The 19,353-nt window shown below is 39.4% G+C and overlaps 3 protein-coding genes and 1 long non-coding RNA gene across 5 annotated transcripts in view; 3 read left to right on the top strand and 1 right to left on the bottom strand.

The window, feature by feature from the left end:
* The window catches only part of LOC105666554, a 137,945-nt gene that overhangs the window by 58,701 nt on the left and 59,891 nt on the right, over positions 1–19,353 (top strand). The gene's annotated exons all lie outside the window — the stretch shown is intronic.
* LOC100645577 (cysteine-rich venom protein 6) lies at positions 84–1,007 on the top strand. Its single transcript, XM_003401207.4, has 3 exons — positions 84–243; positions 638–744; positions 836–1,007. The coding sequence occupies exons 1-3, from the start codon at positions 192–194 to the stop codon at positions 923–925; spliced, it is 249 nt and encodes an 82-aa protein (XP_003401255.2). The 5' UTR covers positions 84–191; the 3' UTR covers positions 926–1,007.
* LOC100645263 (chymotrypsin inhibitor) lies at positions 1,861–3,248 on the bottom strand. The gene is made up of 3 exons (XM_003401204.4): positions 3,091–3,248; positions 2,514–2,611; positions 1,861–2,140 (listed from the first exon to the last, which is right to left on the bottom strand). Exons 1-3 carry the CDS (start codon positions 3,137–3,139, stop codon positions 2,060–2,062), a joined length of 228 nt encoding a protein of 75 aa, XP_003401252.1. The 5' UTR covers positions 3,140–3,248; the 3' UTR covers positions 1,861–2,059.
* On the top strand, positions 8,325–9,375 carry LOC100645101 (inducible metalloproteinase inhibitor protein). Its single transcript, XM_003401203.4, has 3 exons — positions 8,325–8,482; positions 8,689–8,801; positions 8,880–9,375. Exons 1-3 carry the CDS (start codon positions 8,431–8,433, stop codon positions 9,030–9,032), a joined length of 318 nt encoding a protein of 105 aa, XP_003401251.1. The 5' UTR covers positions 8,325–8,430; the 3' UTR covers positions 9,033–9,375.

The raw sequence follows: 19,353 nt of genomic DNA, 5'->3' as shown, positions 1-19,353 counted from the left end.
CTTACAATTAGTGACACGATCGAATAAGCGTACGGCGAGTACACTGACAAATATATAACAGATGAAGATAGCGATTTTTAGAAGGACGAATTATCGAGTATAAAAACAGACTGCTGTTACGAATTTTAATCAGAAGCGCACGAAAATTTTTACAATTATAGTCAAACTGTAATCGAAGATTTCGTTTCAACATGTCTCGTACCGTTGTTATTTTCCTCTTCGTTGTCGTTGCTTATATTTGTAGTAAGTACAATATATTCATTGTCTGTATAATTTCACTGTCTTTAATATGTACAACTTTAGCGACGCGTATATAAACAGAAAATTATATTTTATACCAAACTGAACCTACAATTGATTTGGAATAATTACTCGAAAATAAAAATTTGAATAAACGAATCGAAGAACAGTAGAAAACCAAAATTCACCGTTTCTAAATAGTTTTAAAATTGAAATAGAATTGAAAATAGAAACAAAACTTTGTGAAATTTAGAAATGAAATTTGTAGAAGTAATACGATTACATAGTTGAGCAAACATTTCCTATTTATTTATATCGTCGCCATTACACATATCGTTGATTGTTCATTATTCGATCGCCGTTTTATTTCAAGATGTATTATTCTATGTGTATATAGTAAGTAGCGTCAGCTCTGCCTGTGGTCCGAACGAAGAATTCAAGGCGTGTGGACCTTCTCCTTCTTGCGAACCTACGTGTGCTAAGCCTCACGTAGATTGTATTGAGGTCAGTATTATATATATATACACTTCTCTTGATCATGAAAATTATCTTGTCTCAGTTTAATTGTAACGCGTTACTCGTTTATTCCCATCAGGAATGCGTTCGTGGTTGCCACTGTGTTAAAGGACATGTGAGAAACGCAGCTAAACACTGTGTCCCAGTTAACCAATGTAAGAAACATTGATTGGATTGGATCAATGGGTAGGATATTCTTAGAAAATGGTAGTTTTTAAATGAAATAATAAAGTATCACATATGTATGCATATATTTTCTTTATTCATTTTCTCTTACATAATTATTATATTTCGTGATATCATGTGTGATTTGTGGTATTAAAACGACTGTTCGAAAGTAAATAACGAATGTCAATGGAAACTTAGCGAAATGACTCGTTACGAGATTGTACTGATATTAGTATTAATAGTATCAATATAATAATACTAAGCATAGGACAAATTCACATTGTTAACCGAAGGAAGTTTTAACGACACAAATTCATCGCCGTGTTTTTCACCATGAGTTTGAATTGTTTACAAAATCATAGACTGATGATAATGTTAAATAGGTGCATTAAGTTTAAATAGGTGAAAGATTAGACCGATAAATACGTAACAAGCAAAGATAGCGGTTTTTAGAAGGACGAATTATCGAGCATAAAAGACAATTACAATTATAATTGCAGTTAAACTATGATCGAAGGTTGCTTCATTGCAACATATCTCGTACCGCTGTTATTTTTCTCTTCATTGTCGTTGCTATCTTTATGGTAAGTACATTTACTTTTTCGCTATCTTTAATATGGAGAATTATAACGAATTATAACTTTTTACTAAAAATTGAACTTAATTTAATTTGAAATTATTACTGGAAATAAAAATTTGAGCAACGAGAATCTATGCAAATTTAAAGCGATTCGTTGTGTGACTCTGTATGTGTGCTTATTTCCAAGAGATATTAACCTGCGTTTGTAACTTTCATCTTGCGTCACGAGTACTCACTCACACTTAACACGACATTAGAAACGACCCTGAAATCTTAATTTCTTTTCTCTAAACATTGAATTTGTTTACTGAGAACGATCGATGCAGTTTAAGTAAGTATTTAAGACACCAGTTTGCTAGTGTTGATATAGTCTTTATTTAGGTAAACTTATGACTAATATTAATCTATGAACAGATAGTGTAATACATTTCCATTTTGAATTTTCATTAAAAACTGGTAAAGTAAAAAAAAAGAAAAGAAAAAAGTAGCAGCGAAGAGATTGCAAACGCCAGCGAGGAAGTGAAGAATGGGTTTCAAATAAGTTAAACGAAGAAGTTAACACTTTTCTGGAAGAACGCAAGTTCCTTCGCCATTTCTCAAATATCCGCTCTTACATTGACAACCGATCTTACATTCCTACAAAAAATGAAAGAACAAAAATTAGTATACACGTCGAACAGAGAAAACCATAAAAATGAAAGCAAATAAATGTAACGTAATTAAATTTATATAAATACAAATGAAAACCACAAGCAAGAAACATGGTAACTACTTTTAAAATTCAACAATCAATTCTACCTTACAGAAACTATATTGGCTTTGAAATTTATTAAGTATGTATTTTCACAATCCTATTGAATATTCCGAGAGTGATTCTCTACTCAATAGTTTACAAAATTCCATAGATTTGTTACTTGCTTTTAAGGAACTTGCATTTGTAAATCTAACGAATTAAGAAAAATCGATACATCGTGTCCTTCTAAAGTGCTTTTCACATGTTAATACTAACCATGGTACAAATGGTGACACGTGGCTTGGCACAAGTGGGCTCGCATGATCCACAGGATTTAAACTCTTCATTCAGTCCACATTGCTGACCAAACGAAGCTGTAGCAATACGATATCATTGTATTATTTTTCGCTGTATCTCTAATCGATCCGCTAACGATTAGATTTTTATATAAATTCGTATTTTTATGAAAACAATTAAAAGAGTAAAATCTAAGCGGACGCCTGTCAATGATTCAGCGTCTGGTGCCGAATCAATTCATACTAGTTCGTACCATTGACAAAACCGAATGTCGAAAGCGACCGAATCGGATATTTCAACGTATACAAGGGTTGAAAACGTAAGCAAATATGCTGTTACAGAAATAAACAATTGAGTCAGAAAGTGAACAGATTCGTAGTGTGAATGAGCTATTCATACGTTTTGAGAATTGAAAATACAGAGATATGTGACTGTACCCGGTGAAAGACGAAACAAAAAGAGTTTTCCTTTACAGTTTAAATAGATTCTATGTTTTGTTTTTAATGACGTAAAATTATATAAAATATCGCGTTAATCTTTAACAGAAGTTACTTACTGGAGAAGATAGCCATAACGGCGAGGAAGACAAAGAGGATACGAGACATTATCGATTCCTTTACGAGACAGCTTACGACTGACACTACTGACAAACTTATCGAAATACTTGGCTTTATATACTACTGTTACGAAACCTAGATACGGCTTCTCGTTTCTTTCATCTGATCATGTCGATGATCTTTGTTCATCCTCTCACATCTCCGTTTCTCTTTACGTCATTTTCCTCTTCTTCACCAGCTAATACACCAGCAAAAATTTTTCGTCCGTTCATTCTCTCCACGACGTTCGTAGATGACCCATAGATGCGGAGGCGTCGTCTCTTTGCGAACTATTTAACAGTATCTCGATTCGATTTAACCTGATAATTATTTATTTATTTATTTTATTATCCGCGACCCAATGTTACGTAAAAATTACGTTAAAACGAGGACTGTCGCGACGGGTTAGATATTAAGCTTTTAACTAGTATTAAGTTACGCAACTATAAGAATAATTACCATCGTAATATTAACCGGATCCAATTACCAAGTATACATTAGAACGAGGAAAATATCTCTAAGACGAAGCATACGTATGGAAAATCTCCGATTCCGCTGCGCAAAATACCAAGTTTCGCGAAATACGATAACCGTAAACTGCACTAATCGCTCCTTTCCGGGTGTTCATGTAAATTCGTATCTTTATATTTACAGTCACTTGGACTTGGACTTTGTTAGGGGCACCCTTCTATTCAACAATGTGTTTTAAGTAGTTTACTACGCAGTTTACAGTTGAAGATTATTTTTGTTAACACTAGGTTTACGGGCGTTTCTTATATACCTATCTTTCCGAGGACCCGTCAAATTGACGGGTAAACAAAAATACGCCTTTTCTTTAAAAAATCGATTTATTCAAATTAAGTCTGAATTGAACAATATTAGGCTTCACGTTTAAATAAATTATTAATAAGTAAAAAGTCTTTTTTTTTAATTATCACGGAAATGATAACAATAATATTAACGCTATAGGGTAATCATATTTATTGAGCACATTTTTTACAAATATACTGAATTTTGTTTGTGCATTTTCCGCATACGATCTTTTTGCAATATATACAATAATTATTGCTTCTATTCTTTTTGCAATAGCCCACTTGGCAACTTTTTCGCACTTCTGACGTTGAAAGTGACAGAAATGAAGCGTCTGATCTTTGACAAAATATGAACTCCTTTCTGGATATTTTCGATCCGGTGCACTCTTTACATAATATCCACGTATTTATTGCTGCAGAATTTAAAATATTGAAAAAAAAAAAAAAAAAACTGGAAGGGGCCTTCGAAAACTCCCTACTTTCATACTATATTTGCGTGCCATCTGGTCAACGATGTCCACATCAAACTTTGTGTTATTATAAAAAGCAATGATTTCTGTAACATGTTTATAATTGTCTTCTACTTGTATACCTGCATGTTTGGTGCTTAGAAGGAGGACTTTTACGTTAGATTTACTTTTATACACAGTAAGCGTGCAGTTTTCTGATTTATATAAATTTGAGGAAAACAAAGTCATCTTGTTCTTTTTCCCTTGTGCATCGAGTTTCATCTTTCTCCATATAAGGGAAACCATTCAAAATATATTTTGTTTGAACGTCAACTGTAAACCAAAACTTAATGCCAAATTTATGCGGCTTATTCGGCATATATTGCGTAAATCTGCATCGGGCTTTCATTGGAAATAATTGTTCATTTATTGAGATATTTTCATATGGCTAGTAACAAGCCTGGCTATTACTTATAAATCTGTTCCATATTTCAGATATCAGCGTAAATTTATCTGTTTGTAATCTTTCGAAGGCTTTCAATGATCTTGCTTCACATGCGCCCCGGACATATAGAATTCCTAGAAAACTACGTAACTCAGCAACTGTGATTGTCCGTCTTTTTTCAAAACTCGATGCGCCTCGATTTCAGTGCAATCTTTTATGTGTTTCGTTATGTGCCTGTCAATTATCAATTCGAAAGCACTAGTTACACAATTCAACATAACATTTCTCTTAGCATAGCCAGTAGGCCCTGCGATATCCTTGAATATCATACGAACGGGCGTCCTACCCCTAGATTCGCCTGCTTTCAGTTTTATCCACTGTGTCCCGTCAATTACAATTTCAATCTTACCAATTACATTTTGGGACGTGCTTGGAATGCTCGTCCTTCCATCCTCGGAATCAGAACTAGAAAAAATATGCATCCTTTTCTTGTTACGACACACTATCCGAAGATCCTTCTGTCTCTCCACTTTCAGTGTATTCAGAACTTTCACTGTCAGTTTTGCTTTGGCCTAATTCATATTGATCTTCTTCGGAGGTATCCTCAGAACAATTTTCATTGATATTGACAATTTTATTCAATATCTTATTATATCTTCTGGATTTACTCATGATTGCTAGAAAAGGAGGATTGGTCAAAGAAAGAAAATACTGTGCCCAAATTCAATTATCCTTATTATTGTAAATACTTAAAATAAGCGGAGAAAATAATAGAAAATGTCTATAATAACTGAAACTTTTGCACACTGTCTTTGAAAAACGGTTTGTTTATGAAATCAATTAGCCCGTCAATTTGACGGGTCCCGTAAATCTAGTGTTAATAATCGATCGTGTACTTTATTTCTCTATTAGACGAATCTATCAGTCTTCTTTAGTGTTTACTATTGTTTTGTAGTGATTCTACGGTCTAATTCATTGCATACGGATGGTCATATTTGTGTAAAAAGCTGACAGTTTGTTTTAGGTCAAAAATTTTTTACTTTCTGACATCTATATACTATGGTTCAATACATGACAAAACATTTTTGTTAATTTTCTTGTATTTATTTCAAATTATAACTGCCAATTATAATGAATTTTCTTTAACTTTATGGCCGTAAATTATCTGCCATATAAAATCGGAAAGTTAAATAAATACGCACAAAAGTGGAGCTATCGGAAAAGCTACCAGGACAAACGTTTTCTTTTGCGTAATCTCGATCTCGATGGGAATCGCTGCGTCGACTCGACGATTCTTGCCGTATCGATCCGTCAATCGCGAGGTATTGCGAGGACTCTGCAATTAGCGACGATTCGAATGGGTGAAAAGGGTCGAGCTTCGTTCGATTCGACTGGCAAATTTTAGAGTCGCGAATTCACTTTGTCAAGCGCAGCGATCAATCCAGCCGAGCTTCTCCTATCGACGTTTGCTTTTACCTTAAATGCCATTACGTTGTCGGCCGAGACAACGAGCCAGGAATTCGAAGTTTCCTCTCTGTCGCGCTCGAGGGTCGAGTTCCTCTTTTCCCGCGTTTTATTCAGCGAAACCCAGCGCTTACAATCGAATATCCGACAGTCAAAATGCTATTTATTATTGAGCACTCAGCACCGACTTTCTCCATTTCGCTTCCTTTCTACGCTCACCCCTCCTGTCCAATAATTCGTTTCTCTAGAATCGAACGCCCTTTTATGAAATTTATTACCTCGTTTCTTTCTATTTCTTATCGATAATTCCTTTCTTTTTTTTCGTATTTCATTCAACGAGAAAGCGATGGTACACCAAATGTACGTATTAATCGCAGTTCCTTGCAACGTTTAACTTTAATCGCTCGAAGAGAACCATCGATAAACCCTGCCATTTTTCGATATCGATCCGTTCCATGTACTTAGCGTTTTCATTGGACGTTTCCAAGCTGAAATAAAACCTGGTTTCTCGTCAACAAGGACCAGTAGTCACTGACAGCGGAAAACTTGATTGAAATTGCTCGAGTTACCCTCCTCGACTAGTGTTTCCCCTCTTCCTTGCACGCCAACCTTCCTTCGTTCTTTACTCCACTTCGCACCCCTCTGTAATGTCACGTCACAGGAGGCAGGCATAGTTCCTTTGTACCAAACCAAGGGCCACCATTTTGCCCCCCATGAAACGCCCGCTCTGACACACTGACCTGGTATGAACGCATCCAATCAGCGTCTCTCTGCTTTCAACAATACTAAACGTTTTCTATTCATCCAAACAAGTTTTTCTGAACAACTTCATACGCGAGGCGTTTCTATTCCCACTGGATAGATCAGAGATGATCTCTGAACTTAGTGCGATAACGTAAGAAAAATTTTAATGACTCGCTCAGATTGAATTTATACGCACAATATATGAATTTTCTACGTCATCTCGGTTTTCTTTTTATTAAATTCTCCGTTTAATTGTTCTTGGCTCCTTTGCGCGATAATTTACCGATTACATTTTATAAATATGATAATAACAAATTCCAAAGTAAATATTAAAACATAATTGGTACGCTCATAGGTGCGTGCGAATTGCTGTTTATCTGCAAACTTGCATGTTGTATCTACCGTGATCACTCATAATCATTTAACAGAATTCCCATTTTTTGCAGCTTGAACTGTGTCATTGAGCCGTGATGTCCTCCATGATATGACGCGTAAAACTTGATAATTTATATATAATGTAATAGATATTTATAAGTAAAATAGAGATTGGTAGTGGTATTATTATGTCGTAACATTAGCGATTCTTTAAAGATATAAATCATCGTAACTTTAACGCGTTTACATCTACAGAAAGCCGTATCATAGAGGACATCGCGATTCAAGCCATGAAAAAGCGAGTCTCCCTAAATGGTTATACACAATAAATATGACAGGGAATTTTTTAAATAAAGAATAATTCGCGTGCATGCACGAACGTAGGAATACCCGATGTTGAATTAAGCGGAACAATGTTCGTGAAAACGGTAAACAAAATTCCCTGGTATTTTTACATCGTTGCGTCTTCGCACAGTGGAAGGTAATGTCATTTTCATGACCACTTTGGACATTTGAAACAGAAAATAAGTCACTTTTAATTCTTACACTACGGAGTACGAATAGACAACAATGTAAAATACCACTTCAAAATATCAAAAAAGGAAAGTTACGATAGTAGAAAGATAGAAGCGACGAAATGATAACAGGAAAGGAATCCCAACAATAAAAGGAACGCGAGGTTTCATAATATATTCGGGGGATTTAAGGGAAATTTATTCGCGCAGTCAATTCGATGATTAATTCTTAGTGATAATCACCTACTTATCTATGTACGTGCATCAACTATTGCGGCTGTATTTAATAGAAGGAAAGAGGAAAATCACGTACACAAAAACGTGAAGTCGTACTATATTGCCGTACTTACTTTCTGTTTCTTTAGATTGTATACAGTATGTGGGGAAAAACATATATGTAACGTGTATTATATTACGTATATAAGCTGTCATTGTCGCCTGTATTCGCCAGTTCTGACCAGACCACTAACAAACTAACGGTACATATTTCGCTAACATGTTTCGATTCGTTTGTGTATTGTTCATCGCCTTAGTGGTGTTTTGTACCGGTAAGTCTTACGGTGTCTATTTATTTGCTCAGGTGTAGCTGTGTTTAGTATTTTAAATTTTCAATCTACAGTGCTTGCAATAAAAAATAAATAAACGAATCTATCACCTGAGGATTTTAAGAATTATTCCAATAATATTAGATCGTTAAATAGTTGGTATTTAATAATGATAATTAATTTAATAATTAATCAATTAATTTTTTTAGCTACATCCGCTGGAAAACTAGTCTGTAACAGGCCAAACGAGGAATATCGTTGTGGATCGGCCTGTCAAACAACTTGCGCTACTTTAGGTCAACGTTGTCCCATTATGAATATCGTAAGTTGAAATTAATCGAGAAATCAGTTACGTTCAATGAGTTTAAGAAAATGGACGTCATTGATGTTATGTTTCTAGAGATGTAACGATGCCTGTTATTGCAAAGAAGGATACGCTAGATATGGCGGTGATACTGGCATGTGTGTTTCCATAAGCAAGTGTAATAGCAAACGTTCGGCGATCGCTCAGATTTTACGATCGAAACAACTCTCTAAAAATTCTGGCGTTTAATAGTGGCACTTACAGGAACACATACAGGAACCATCATCGTTGATTTTCTATCTAGTAAAAATGTAGATAACACGGTGCTGAACTTTCCTCTACATATTTTCTTGTTCCTCGAGTGTGAAGTTCGATTTGTTATAAAAATAAGAAAGCGTCATCGTGCGATAGACGTAAAGTATTGAATAAAAGTACAAATGTTGGCTCCTTTCGCGAAACTCTTTTCGTCACGAAAAATTTTTAATTTCTTGATTACATATATTATTTTAATAGTTCCATCTTCCAATTAACGGACATTCGAATTATTTTTATTTTATTTGTATTAAAATAAAAAATGGATTAAAAAATCAAACGCTAGAAGTTTTATTTCAAACGATTCAGCTTTTGTGAAAACAATGTTGCGTTGCAGAAACCCTAATCAGAAGCGTAGGTACCGAAAACGATACAAATTATCGTGCATTATTCCCTGGCGTGGAACTCTCAACTTCTTCTAAAGATTGTAAAACGTCCATCGTCCGGAACCTAACAAAAACATTTGCTTTGAGCCGTTTTCGGGATTAGCGGGAGCAGCCATTGTCCGACTGCTGACGAGCCAGACGTTGCGGTACGAAAGCGAGTTCCGTGCGCAAGAACAAGTTGCAAAGTCAAACAGTTTGACCCGTCTCGAGAAGAGAAGAAGCGCTCCAATATTTGGACGCGTAATGTAATTTACGCACAAGTCGAAAACGCTCGGGCCTCACATTTCCCTCCGCTGTCTCCCACTCTTTCCTTCCTTTTCCTCGTTCCGTGTCCAATAAAACGAGACGCGAGATCACGATAAACTAAGAAAGGTCCACCGATAATGTCAATTGAAATAAAAGTTTATCGCATCGTAGCGTTCGAGCCTCTGTCGTCTTTGAATGCTTCTCGTTACAAGTAGAAGGGTTATCTGCGTCAAAGACCGCTGTTTGCGTTTCGTCTTCTCGAACTCGACGAGAGATCTATTTACCATACCGCCATAGCGTTTTGTTTGCGGAGAAATCTTCGTTTAGGAGCGTCTGCCAGGTCGATTAACCATCTTTGTTCTATCAGCAGCTATCATGTGACTTACACACGATGAGATAGATGAAATACGTTACGATATATGCATCGAATCCTACGTTTTACACAAAAACATATTTTTTAAAATGTCCGATTATCTCATAACGTTAGCGTCGTTATCGATATTGAGTTCAGAGCGTCACATTTTCTTATACGAAGCACGTACCAAAAAAGCTGGGGGGAATACCTCTTATCAAGCTTCTGTTATCGGAACTGTTTGGCTGTCGGAACTAATTTGGCCCTCGTTCCGTTCTGATAATAAACTAAGTTCTATTTGCTGCATTCGATTCTTTCGAAATATTTGGAAAATGCATTTGCCGTAGCTGTATCCAAACAATTATAAAACATCGATAAACGAAACGATATCGTATCAATAACAAGCTTCTTTCCAATAAGAACGGCAGTCTGTAAACGATGGCTAATTAGAAATTCCATGCACGTGTAGGCGATTGCACGCGTGTGGCAACATTCGCGAGGGACCCGCAGCGATTCGCGCGCGTGTAACGCACTCGAGAGATGAAAGGTAGAGCGTATGTAAACGCATACACTGGTGAGCAACCAGCCTCGATTCGAATTTCGCATGCTGCTCGACACGTGCGCTCCGCCGATTCCCCTTCTGCGGTTGAACGAAGAACGACAGACCGTCTGCGAGAGAGAGATAGACGAAGCAAGCCTGGCTCGAGGGGTTGCTCGAGTTTCCAGCGGGCATTTGTTTAATTGGGAACCGACATGGCCGCTGGAGCTCACCCCTGCGTTCGACCGCCCCATCTGTACGATCACATCGTTGTGAAAATGCGTCGCGTGCCACGTGCGCTCCGTTTTTCGCCCTGTGACCTTGATTCCCTCGTTGCATACCCAACGACGACGCGTTGCACCGCATTCCGTCAATTACGTACGTGTTTGCGTAAGATTGATGCGATCTACGAGGCTTGGTAAACGAGCGAGGGCAGTTTTGAGATTTCACAAATTTTATGCGTAGATTTTCGTGCGTAGATTTTTCTGGAGAAATTATTAATAATTATTAAGGAAATTTGGAGATGCAAAAGTACGAAGGATGCATGAATAAAATTTCGCTAACGAGAATTTGTGCGATTTCATGTTTTTGCGAAGATCTCTCAGTTCTTCGGCGAAAGAATTGTGTAGCGGTTTAGCACCGCTCTTATCCCACAAAGCTGCAAAAAAGTTTCAACAGAGAGCTTAGGTAGATTCCCAAAAGACCGTGGGCAGAAATTCCGCAAGCGAATTTCCAGGACGCAGATTACTCCCCTTTGTTAGTTCACTTGTCGTGCAAGCTGTTATCGAGAGAGGACCGACAAGGGGCTGACTGCGAAATTTCCGCAGCGAGCAACATGGCCGCGGCCGGATCAACTACGCCGTGCCAAGTTTCTCGTATCTTTGTTAGGGAGACGAAACAGAAAGAGGACGAGATACAGAGTCATATTCCGGTCGCGTTTTACGCACTGCGTATATTATTATCGCGGGCTTATTCCTGCCTCTTGGCTAACGCTCCATTTGCTCGAACGAACACTGGATCAAAGCGACATTCCGTTATGAAATTCCACCACCTATAATTCGGTCTTTGCGGGATTTCCTACCAGATCTACAAGGGGAACTGTCTCTTTGTTCCTTCTATTGTAAAGTATATACGGTTTTTGGGTGCGACATACGTACAATTACGAACCTATGATTTGAAACACGGATTTTTCGTTCGAGGCTACTATTTCGTTACGCGTAGATTGACGGTTCAAATAACAGACAGCAAGTAACGGGGGAACTTGCAGCTGGACCGCAACTCGATCAAATTCATAGTTTTATAAGCACGAGTAAAGAAATGTAATCTAATTCGATTCATCCGCTGAAAGTTGTACTTGCCTGTTTTTTTTTTTTTTTTTTTTTTTTAGGAAACGTTGGTATTTTTACCAGTGGATTTTGATCACGTAATACAATACGATGAATATTTTGTCGAATAAATGGAAATGCGGTAATTAAAGACGTCAGTTAAAATATTCTTTGCCGAGAGGAGACAAACATAGACAATGGCCGTTTTTGTCGCGAGCCCTTCAATTGGAACACGATTTTTTATTGAACTGTAAAGAAATCCGAAGCGTGTGTTTTACGTGCTTAACACGGAACACGAGGGGATGTAGTTGGAATATAGTAGAGCCGGGCTAAAAAAGCTTCACCCCTAATGTTAGGGGTATTATGAAGCGTACGAGGATACTTTCTAGGCAAATGCTTGACGGTGGTTCCGGTGGATTAGGAAATACTGCCTGAAGGGCTTTGCCGTGGCTTCTTGGCTGAACGAGAAGGGGCTAGCGCGTGTAGAGAGAAGCAGGCTGTTCAATCGGCTCGTATTTATCCTGGGCTAATTAATGAAAAGGAGGGTAGATGGGAAAAAAGCCGGGTAAACAGAGGTAAGCAAACTCTCGCGAGGCCATTCGATCCCATACCATTTTGACCCGTGAAAACCAAGATTCTTCCTTTTCTTTCGATCTTACTTTCGCGTGTTCGCACAGGGTAATACTTACGAATTTTCTCGAACGACCTAAGCTAGAATTTCGTGATGGAATTCGGAATAACACGCGTGTTTTAGGAAAATCCGCCAAAACCCCGAATCCCGCCATAACGCCATAATCTCGAAAAAAAACTTTTTTCAAACAGCGGACTTTGTACGAATATTCGATGCGAGTGAAACGAGTATACTTGTTTATTCGCGTTAACCGACCGTGTTAAATTATATAAAAATGTAATAATAAAACCTCTAAAAAGGTAAATTTATGGTTACATGGCGTGTTAGATATATTTGTATTCCGATTCATATAACTTTCAGTACACACGTGTTAATGAATATATTTCATATTTGCAAAAACGCGTTAACGAATATGTTTCGTGCATGTGGCGCGTATTTTTAAGAAATATATTAAAATATATTAAAAATTCCCGTCTATCTCCAAGTGTTGGTTTTTGCAACACGTGTGTCCTTTACGTAGTGGCTACGTTTACAGGTAACCAACACAGGACCAGCGAGGATATATTCCGCTGGATGTCCGTTATCGTTCGTGACTCGATCGTGGCGAACGCGCGAAAGTACCAACGGAATCGATCGTTGCTCCATTTCTTAGCTGGCTCGTTACGCTGATCGAAGAATGAAAACCGAGAAGTTTGTCGAGCATAGAGATCCTTGTCGAGGCTAATAGAAATCTCTGTCGTTTCTTTATCATTCCCCCTCTGCCGAGGAACGTATTTATCTTGCTCACGGCCGTTATTTCGTTCGTCCCGCTCGACAGATCCGACGATTCTGTCCGACATGCCACCCAATCATTTTTCCAATCGATTTCCCGATCATTCGTACGAACGAACGCCTATTTCGGGAAATAGTCGATGGGGGTTCTTTCGGAAGAAAAAAGGGCAGGAAAAAAGAAGGCCCGAGTAACGAGCCACTTGTGGGCTCAATGAAAATTTCTGTCCCAACTCGAGGAACTCGACGAACGATCTTTCCTCGTATTTTCCATCATCTCTCGAATTCTAAGGACACTCTGGAAATTCTAAGAATAGAGTCGAAAGTAAGTTTGTTCCGCGGATTCACACGTATGCAAATTTTAGGTAAAAAAGATGAGCGCTTCTATCCAGCGAGTTTGATAACTTTAGTGATCGAAGGGTTACCTCGGTCGGTAGTTCGAAGGGTTAGAACACGTGCGTATATGGTTTTATTTAATCTTTTATACACTGCACAGCAAAGATTACTATCGATAATTTCTATCTCATAAAATTAAATTATCAACACCGCGTTTGTTTGTAATCTTCTGTAACTGTGAGATCGATCGCAAATAAACTTCATGTACGTACAAAGAATAAAAAGTAAGATTAGATATCTTAAAATTAAATTTCTTAACCCAACGGTGTCGGTCGAAGGTTACACTTGACCTAAATCCTCTTCTAACCTGAATCGAAAGCCGTCAAAGAGAACTCGGTTAAGAAGAACGATTCCTTGGACGTGAGCAAGAAGAAACGGATTCCGTTTCGATGGAAATCGATCGACTGGAAGGTACTTTTGCTCGACCCCGAAGCGCTAAGAGGATTCAAAGGGGATGGAAGGAGAGAACGTTAAGAGAATTCACCCTCTGTAAAGTGGACCTCGTCCGCGAGGATCGGCTGACGCGGGCGTTTGTTTGCGCTGGTATAGCGGAAGTCTGCGAATGATATCGATAGCTCGGGGCATCGACTAACCCGTGAGAAAAATGACATTCGCCGCGTCGGTCAAAGAAACCATCTCCGCTGGCGGAGATTTAACGGGCTCACGGCCCCTTTCGCCATCGAGATTCAACGCTGAAGAATTCCGGAAACAGCGCTAGCACCGAAAGAGCCCGTGAGTGGATATATATCACGGATGCTAACAAATTCGAACGAAAAGGAAGCGCGTGAAATAACTTCGTGTTTCTCATGGATATTTGCCGTGAAAAAAAATACGCCGCGATATTTTACGACAGGTACTTCCCGCTATTTATCGCCACTGTTTGCGCTTTGTTTAATGGCCGCACTTGCGTAAATTATTACCGCGCGTGTACATAACTTATTATCGTTCGATTTTCCCGCTTCGTTTTTTATGCAATCTTCCTTTCTATTTGTTTTTCCGATATAACGCAGCTTGGTAAATCGTAATCCTAGAATCGATGAGTCTGCCGTTTCGAATCGCCGATTCCCCAATAGTATTCGAACTTTTAGTTATCGAACATAGTTATCGAACTTTCAACGATTTAACAACGACTTTAGTGTATTTTTATCTTTATTTGGCCGATCGTTAAAAATGTAAATGTCAACCGTACAAATAAAAAAATCGAAACACTTGGTCGTAAATGATAATTTCTGGGTTTCCATTGTCTCTATACTTCACCAATTACGAGGTAGATTTGTTTCTCATTAACATCGTCGATGTATTTAGTTTCGAGTGATGTATCCTATGTTCAAGCGTCGAGATCCTGTTGGCTCTTCCTTATCCATCAATTTCAGGAAAATCCGTAGAATCGATCGGCCTTGGACCTTTGCCCATCCTCCATAGAGGATTGTTCGCTCGTGCACGCTCGAAATCCCCGCGAGATCCATTCGCGGAGTCACGCATGCCGCTAACTACGAAGGGAGTCGGAATCGAGAGGAACAGAGGCACATCGAGCGGGCCGAAAATCCCGGCATTGTCTCGACACCGCGTGCTTCGCTCCCCAATACGGATAATCTCGGGAGGCCGGTCGCGTTCCCTGCGGGAGACGCGATAACGTCCTGAAACAGAGAGAATGGCCTGCCGAAGGGTTGCCACCGCTTTTCGCCGCTCCATCCATGGAATTTACAGTCCTCCATCCTCCCGTTTGGTATTAAACACTGGCTATAAATCGACGAATTTCGGGTCGCGTCGCGTGTACAGGTATATTCATGATCGACCATCGCTACGCTCTTCATTTCCATACATAGACCATAGTATGGTATATTTATCGTAAAAACATTGCTGTATACTTGTACGAACTATCGATGACTCGTACCAAAGACATTTTATGTTATTTCATATACGTATAATGTGGTACATGAATTTTAATATCAGCAGGTAGGGGAAATGTACGTCCTTGGTGTTGTTAAAAAGTTAAGGAGCGAGAAACTCTTTCGACGCTGCTAGGAATCCCAAGTGCACCTTACGGATGCGCTTCACCGAACGGAAGATGATCATCTTTTTCAAAAATTATTTCCGCTATTTACAGCAATAGTGTTAAATAAAATAAAATCAGCGTTGGAGAATAAAAATTAACACGCGAGTATCTTTATTATATTTCCGTCCGGTGGAATGTTATTCGTGCAAATATTTTCAAAACGATAATTCCCGAGTTATCTCAAGATCAAGAACAGAGGGTAAAGAAGACGAACGATTTGCCTGCGTATTTCGAAAATTCGATAATTCTCGGCTCACGTTCGCCAACGTTATTGTCAACGTTATTAACGTCTACTTTGAAGTGAATCACGCGTCTGCTTAATCGCATTAACGATAAACGATTCGCGGTAAGAATGCTCCTTCACAATCGTAGTGCTGTCGGTGGGTAAATATTAGCCAACGATATTTTTCCTTCGTACGTTAGACTCGGCTGAGCAAAAACTCGCGTTTACGCCGGTATTCCCAACTTCTCTGCGAACGATCCTCGAGGAACAGGCCTTTGTCTTTTTCCTCGAGCGACGATAAGAGAGAAAAAGACAGAGGTATATAGCACATTAGCGAACGATTTTGCCTGGCGAAAGTTGCGTCACCGGCTATTTCCAAGCCTCTCCGAAATCAGCGAATTTTACGATCAAACAGTACGTTGTTTTTCAAGGAAAATCGCCATCTTGTTTTACGATGTTTGACTTAGGTTTCGCTGTAAATAATTTCCAAGGAGACGCTGACATTAAATCTTCTGTTGAATTATTATTATCGTAGAAGTATTGGGTTATAGGAAAGTTCCACGTAGAGTACACAAAAAGTAGACAAACTTCTAGCGAAGCTACATTGATCGCTAGAATAGACTCGAAGAAAGCAGCAGACGAATTTTTAAATATTTACAAATTATATCTTTTTATTCGTATGGTTTGTCTCACCAACGTAATTTTTCAGTTTCACAAAATAAGAAATAATTACGCGTGGTTAAAGCATCGTTTTCCTTGTCGTTACGGTTGGTTGGAAACCGATAGTATTTCGATGGCAATTCGAACGATAACGCGACCTGGCCGCGACAGATCGGACGACGCTGTGTCGATAATCGCAACGAACCATCTAATTGCGACAATAGATAGGCCTTGGAAATCCTGCAATTCTCTGGCATAGAGAGAACAGGGAAAACGCAGAATCGGAAATGTTTGGTCACGCACGAATCTATCGAATAGCTCGAACTCCATCCCGAGAGTATTTCCGTGGTAGAAGAGAGCAACGTGTGTGGAGTATCGTAGCAAAAATTTAGCGGCCGTTCTTACGTATAGTGTCTTCACCGTGTTCCGCTTCCAATCTCCCGAGGGCCACACCGATCCACGTGTACGCTTTTAACTTCTAACCTAACACGAACGATTCCTACGGTGATTATATTACATGCGTTGTTTTTCTTAAAAAATCGAAATTTAAGCAGTCAAAGTGGTAAAAAAAATCCTCCTGAAAAGGAAAGTAAATAAAGAACGACGTTTAGGGGAGGTTGGAACGAGAAAAATCAATGTCGAGGAAACGTGTCCTAAATGTCAGCGCCGAATCCATCGTCAATGGACCGATCTACGTGATCGGAATGTAGGGGTTGGTACCACCTTGACACAGACGAGCGGCCACGAGGCGCTAACTAACGCCATAATCAAGTAAGCAGTTTAGTCGAGCGATCCGGTTACGCCGACTTAGCCTTACGTATCGACGAGGCGTCACTGATTGGTTTACAGATCTGCTGAGCCGAACTCAGACGCTCAAAGGCCTCTCTAGTTAGCCAGAGACTCCCAGAACGAACCACCTTTACCCCATCCCTTTTATTCTCTCTCTCTCTCTCTCTTTCTCTCTTTGTCGCGCTCGCGCGACCCTTTCCTCGGTGTTTCATTAATTTTCCTCCGATTCCGCTTCGTCTGCGAAGGCTTTGCACCTTTGATTTCGCAAAGCGGACCTCGACAGCTTGGTCTATAAATAAGTTACGCTTAATTGCAAAGATTCTTCCCCTATCTTTTTCAATTTTTCTCCCTCTTGTAACTCGATTCCCATGAAGAATCGGAAGGGAAATGGCTCGCTCGGTGAATCGCGGCCTGCAATGCGGCAAATTCGAGACAAAAAGCTATCGCGTGGAACCGTTGCATCCGCGACGATTAATATGCGCCACCGGAGAGGGTGGCGCTCGAAAACGTAGGATAGGCGGTGACGAAGGGCGACGAATTTATCGGTGGCGGGTGCTCGCGACGAAAGAGAGAGAGGAAAAAAATGCTCGTTGTTGGCACAACATTAGCGAGGAAATTCACGGGGGTAAGTGTAAGAGTTATGGCGGACATGTCTGGATATCTGACTATTATTCTTCAGGTATCCACCAGTGTTTAGACATCAGGCAGAATGTAACGCATATAAAGAGAATTAACGATCGCCGTCCATGTAATAACGAGGCTAGATACGTGCTGGTATCTTTTTACATATTTTAATTTGCAACGTTAATCTACGTAATTTCACGAAAGTATTTGGACGCTTAGCGTAGAACTGTCCACGTTGTATGCGTGGTATAAAAAATTTTGGAATTTCACTGACGTTTTAGCGAGACATTGTTGTTGCGTTCCAATGAATAGAACAAAATGTTTATCGAACGTACGATGGGTCGAAGTCGAATCAACAAACCTACCGTACTTTTATGTTTTTTACGTGGAAGGGAAATGTAAGAGAGATTTTTAACGAAAAGGACCAAGTTATTGGTCTCGTGATTTACGTATACCTTTGCATTTGCGCGTAAGTGTCGAATTTTCTGAACCTTGAGAAGCGTAACCACGACACCGGGAAGATTTCGTTGATTTGTCAAGTGGAGCCTAACTCCAGATGTCTTCCTCCCTTGAATAAAGTAAAGGAAAAAATGCAGGAACGCGCGCTGTTCGCGTTTTTCACAGCGGAAACGGGTTTGGAGGGCGGTAATCGGTGGCATGGATCGCGAGAGACGGTTCTCTAATTTCGGATAGGGGAGCACCGGGTCGCGTCAGATTCTTGACAGACGTGAAAAATGTCACTCGTATGCAAAGCAAGTTGTGCCAGCCCGTTCGTTTCATTATTTCTCTGCTGCGTGTCTCTACGCAGGGGATTTCCCTCTCTCGCGAAAAATTTAATTCTCAGTCGGAAACTACCTCACTCGTATGCTTACGAAATTCACCCTTCGTCGTTCCTTTCCTTTCTTTTCTCTGTCCCTCTCTTTGTTTAATATAAGATCACGAGAAGGGACACCTGCGGTCGGCTCTTTAAAAATGATTAACCTGACTGAAGAAACGAGTCGCGAGCCCATAGTGACGTCCTCGATGAAAAATGAACGTAGCTCGGCTTTTACGATGGCTAAAGGCGTCGTTAACTCTTCCTAACCGCTCATTTTTAATGATTTCAACCGTGGCTAGAATTACCCTTCTTAGACAGGCTGCTGGGGTACATACGTAAGCAGCGTCGTTGCGCTCTAAATATGGTAAATTAGGATTCCTGTGCCACAGCAAGATGGTTTTATTACGATCTACATTTTCCGCTATTTAAGCCTATGACTCCTGCGTT

Source organism: Bombus terrestris, chromosome 15 (genome assembly GCF_910591885.1).
Source record: "Bombus terrestris chromosome 15, iyBomTerr1.2, whole genome shotgun sequence".
Lineage (NCBI taxonomy): Eukaryota > Metazoa > Arthropoda > Insecta > Hymenoptera > Apidae > Bombus > Bombus terrestris.
The sequence above is the reverse complement of the archived record's forward strand: the minus strand, read 5'-3'. Positions and strand labels throughout refer to the sequence as shown.

Coding starts and splice junctions, on each gene's coding strand:
- LOC100645263 (XM_003401204.4), bottom strand. CDS start 3,139: ATGTCTCGTATCCTCTTTGTCTTCCTCGCCGTTATGGCTATCTTCTCC. Junction 2,612..3,090: donor CGTTATGGCTATCTTCTCCA/GTAAGTAACTTC, acceptor GTATTGCTACAG/CTTCGTTTGGTCAGCAATGT. Junction 2,141..2,513: donor GTGTCACCATTTGTACCATG/GTTAGTATTAAC, acceptor CATTTTTTGTAG/GAATGTAAGATCGGTTGTCA.
- LOC100645577 (XM_003401207.4), top strand. CDS start 192: ATGTCTCGTACCGTTGTTATTTTCCTCTTCGTTGTCGTTGCTTATATT. Junction 244..637: donor TGTCGTTGCTTATATTTGTA/GTAAGTACAATA, acceptor ATGTGTATATAG/TAAGTAGCGTCAGCTCTGCC. Junction 745..835: donor CTCACGTAGATTGTATTGAG/GTCAGTATTATA, acceptor TATTCCCATCAG/GAATGCGTTCGTGGTTGCCA.
- LOC100645101 (XM_003401203.4), top strand. CDS start 8,431: ATGTTTCGATTCGTTTGTGTATTGTTCATCGCCTTAGTGGTGTTTTGT. Junction 8,483..8,688: donor CTTAGTGGTGTTTTGTACCG/GTAAGTCTTACG, acceptor TAATTTTTTTAG/CTACATCCGCTGGAAAACTA. Junction 8,802..8,879: donor GTTGTCCCATTATGAATATC/GTAAGTTGAAAT, acceptor TTATGTTTCTAG/AGATGTAACGATGCCTGTTA.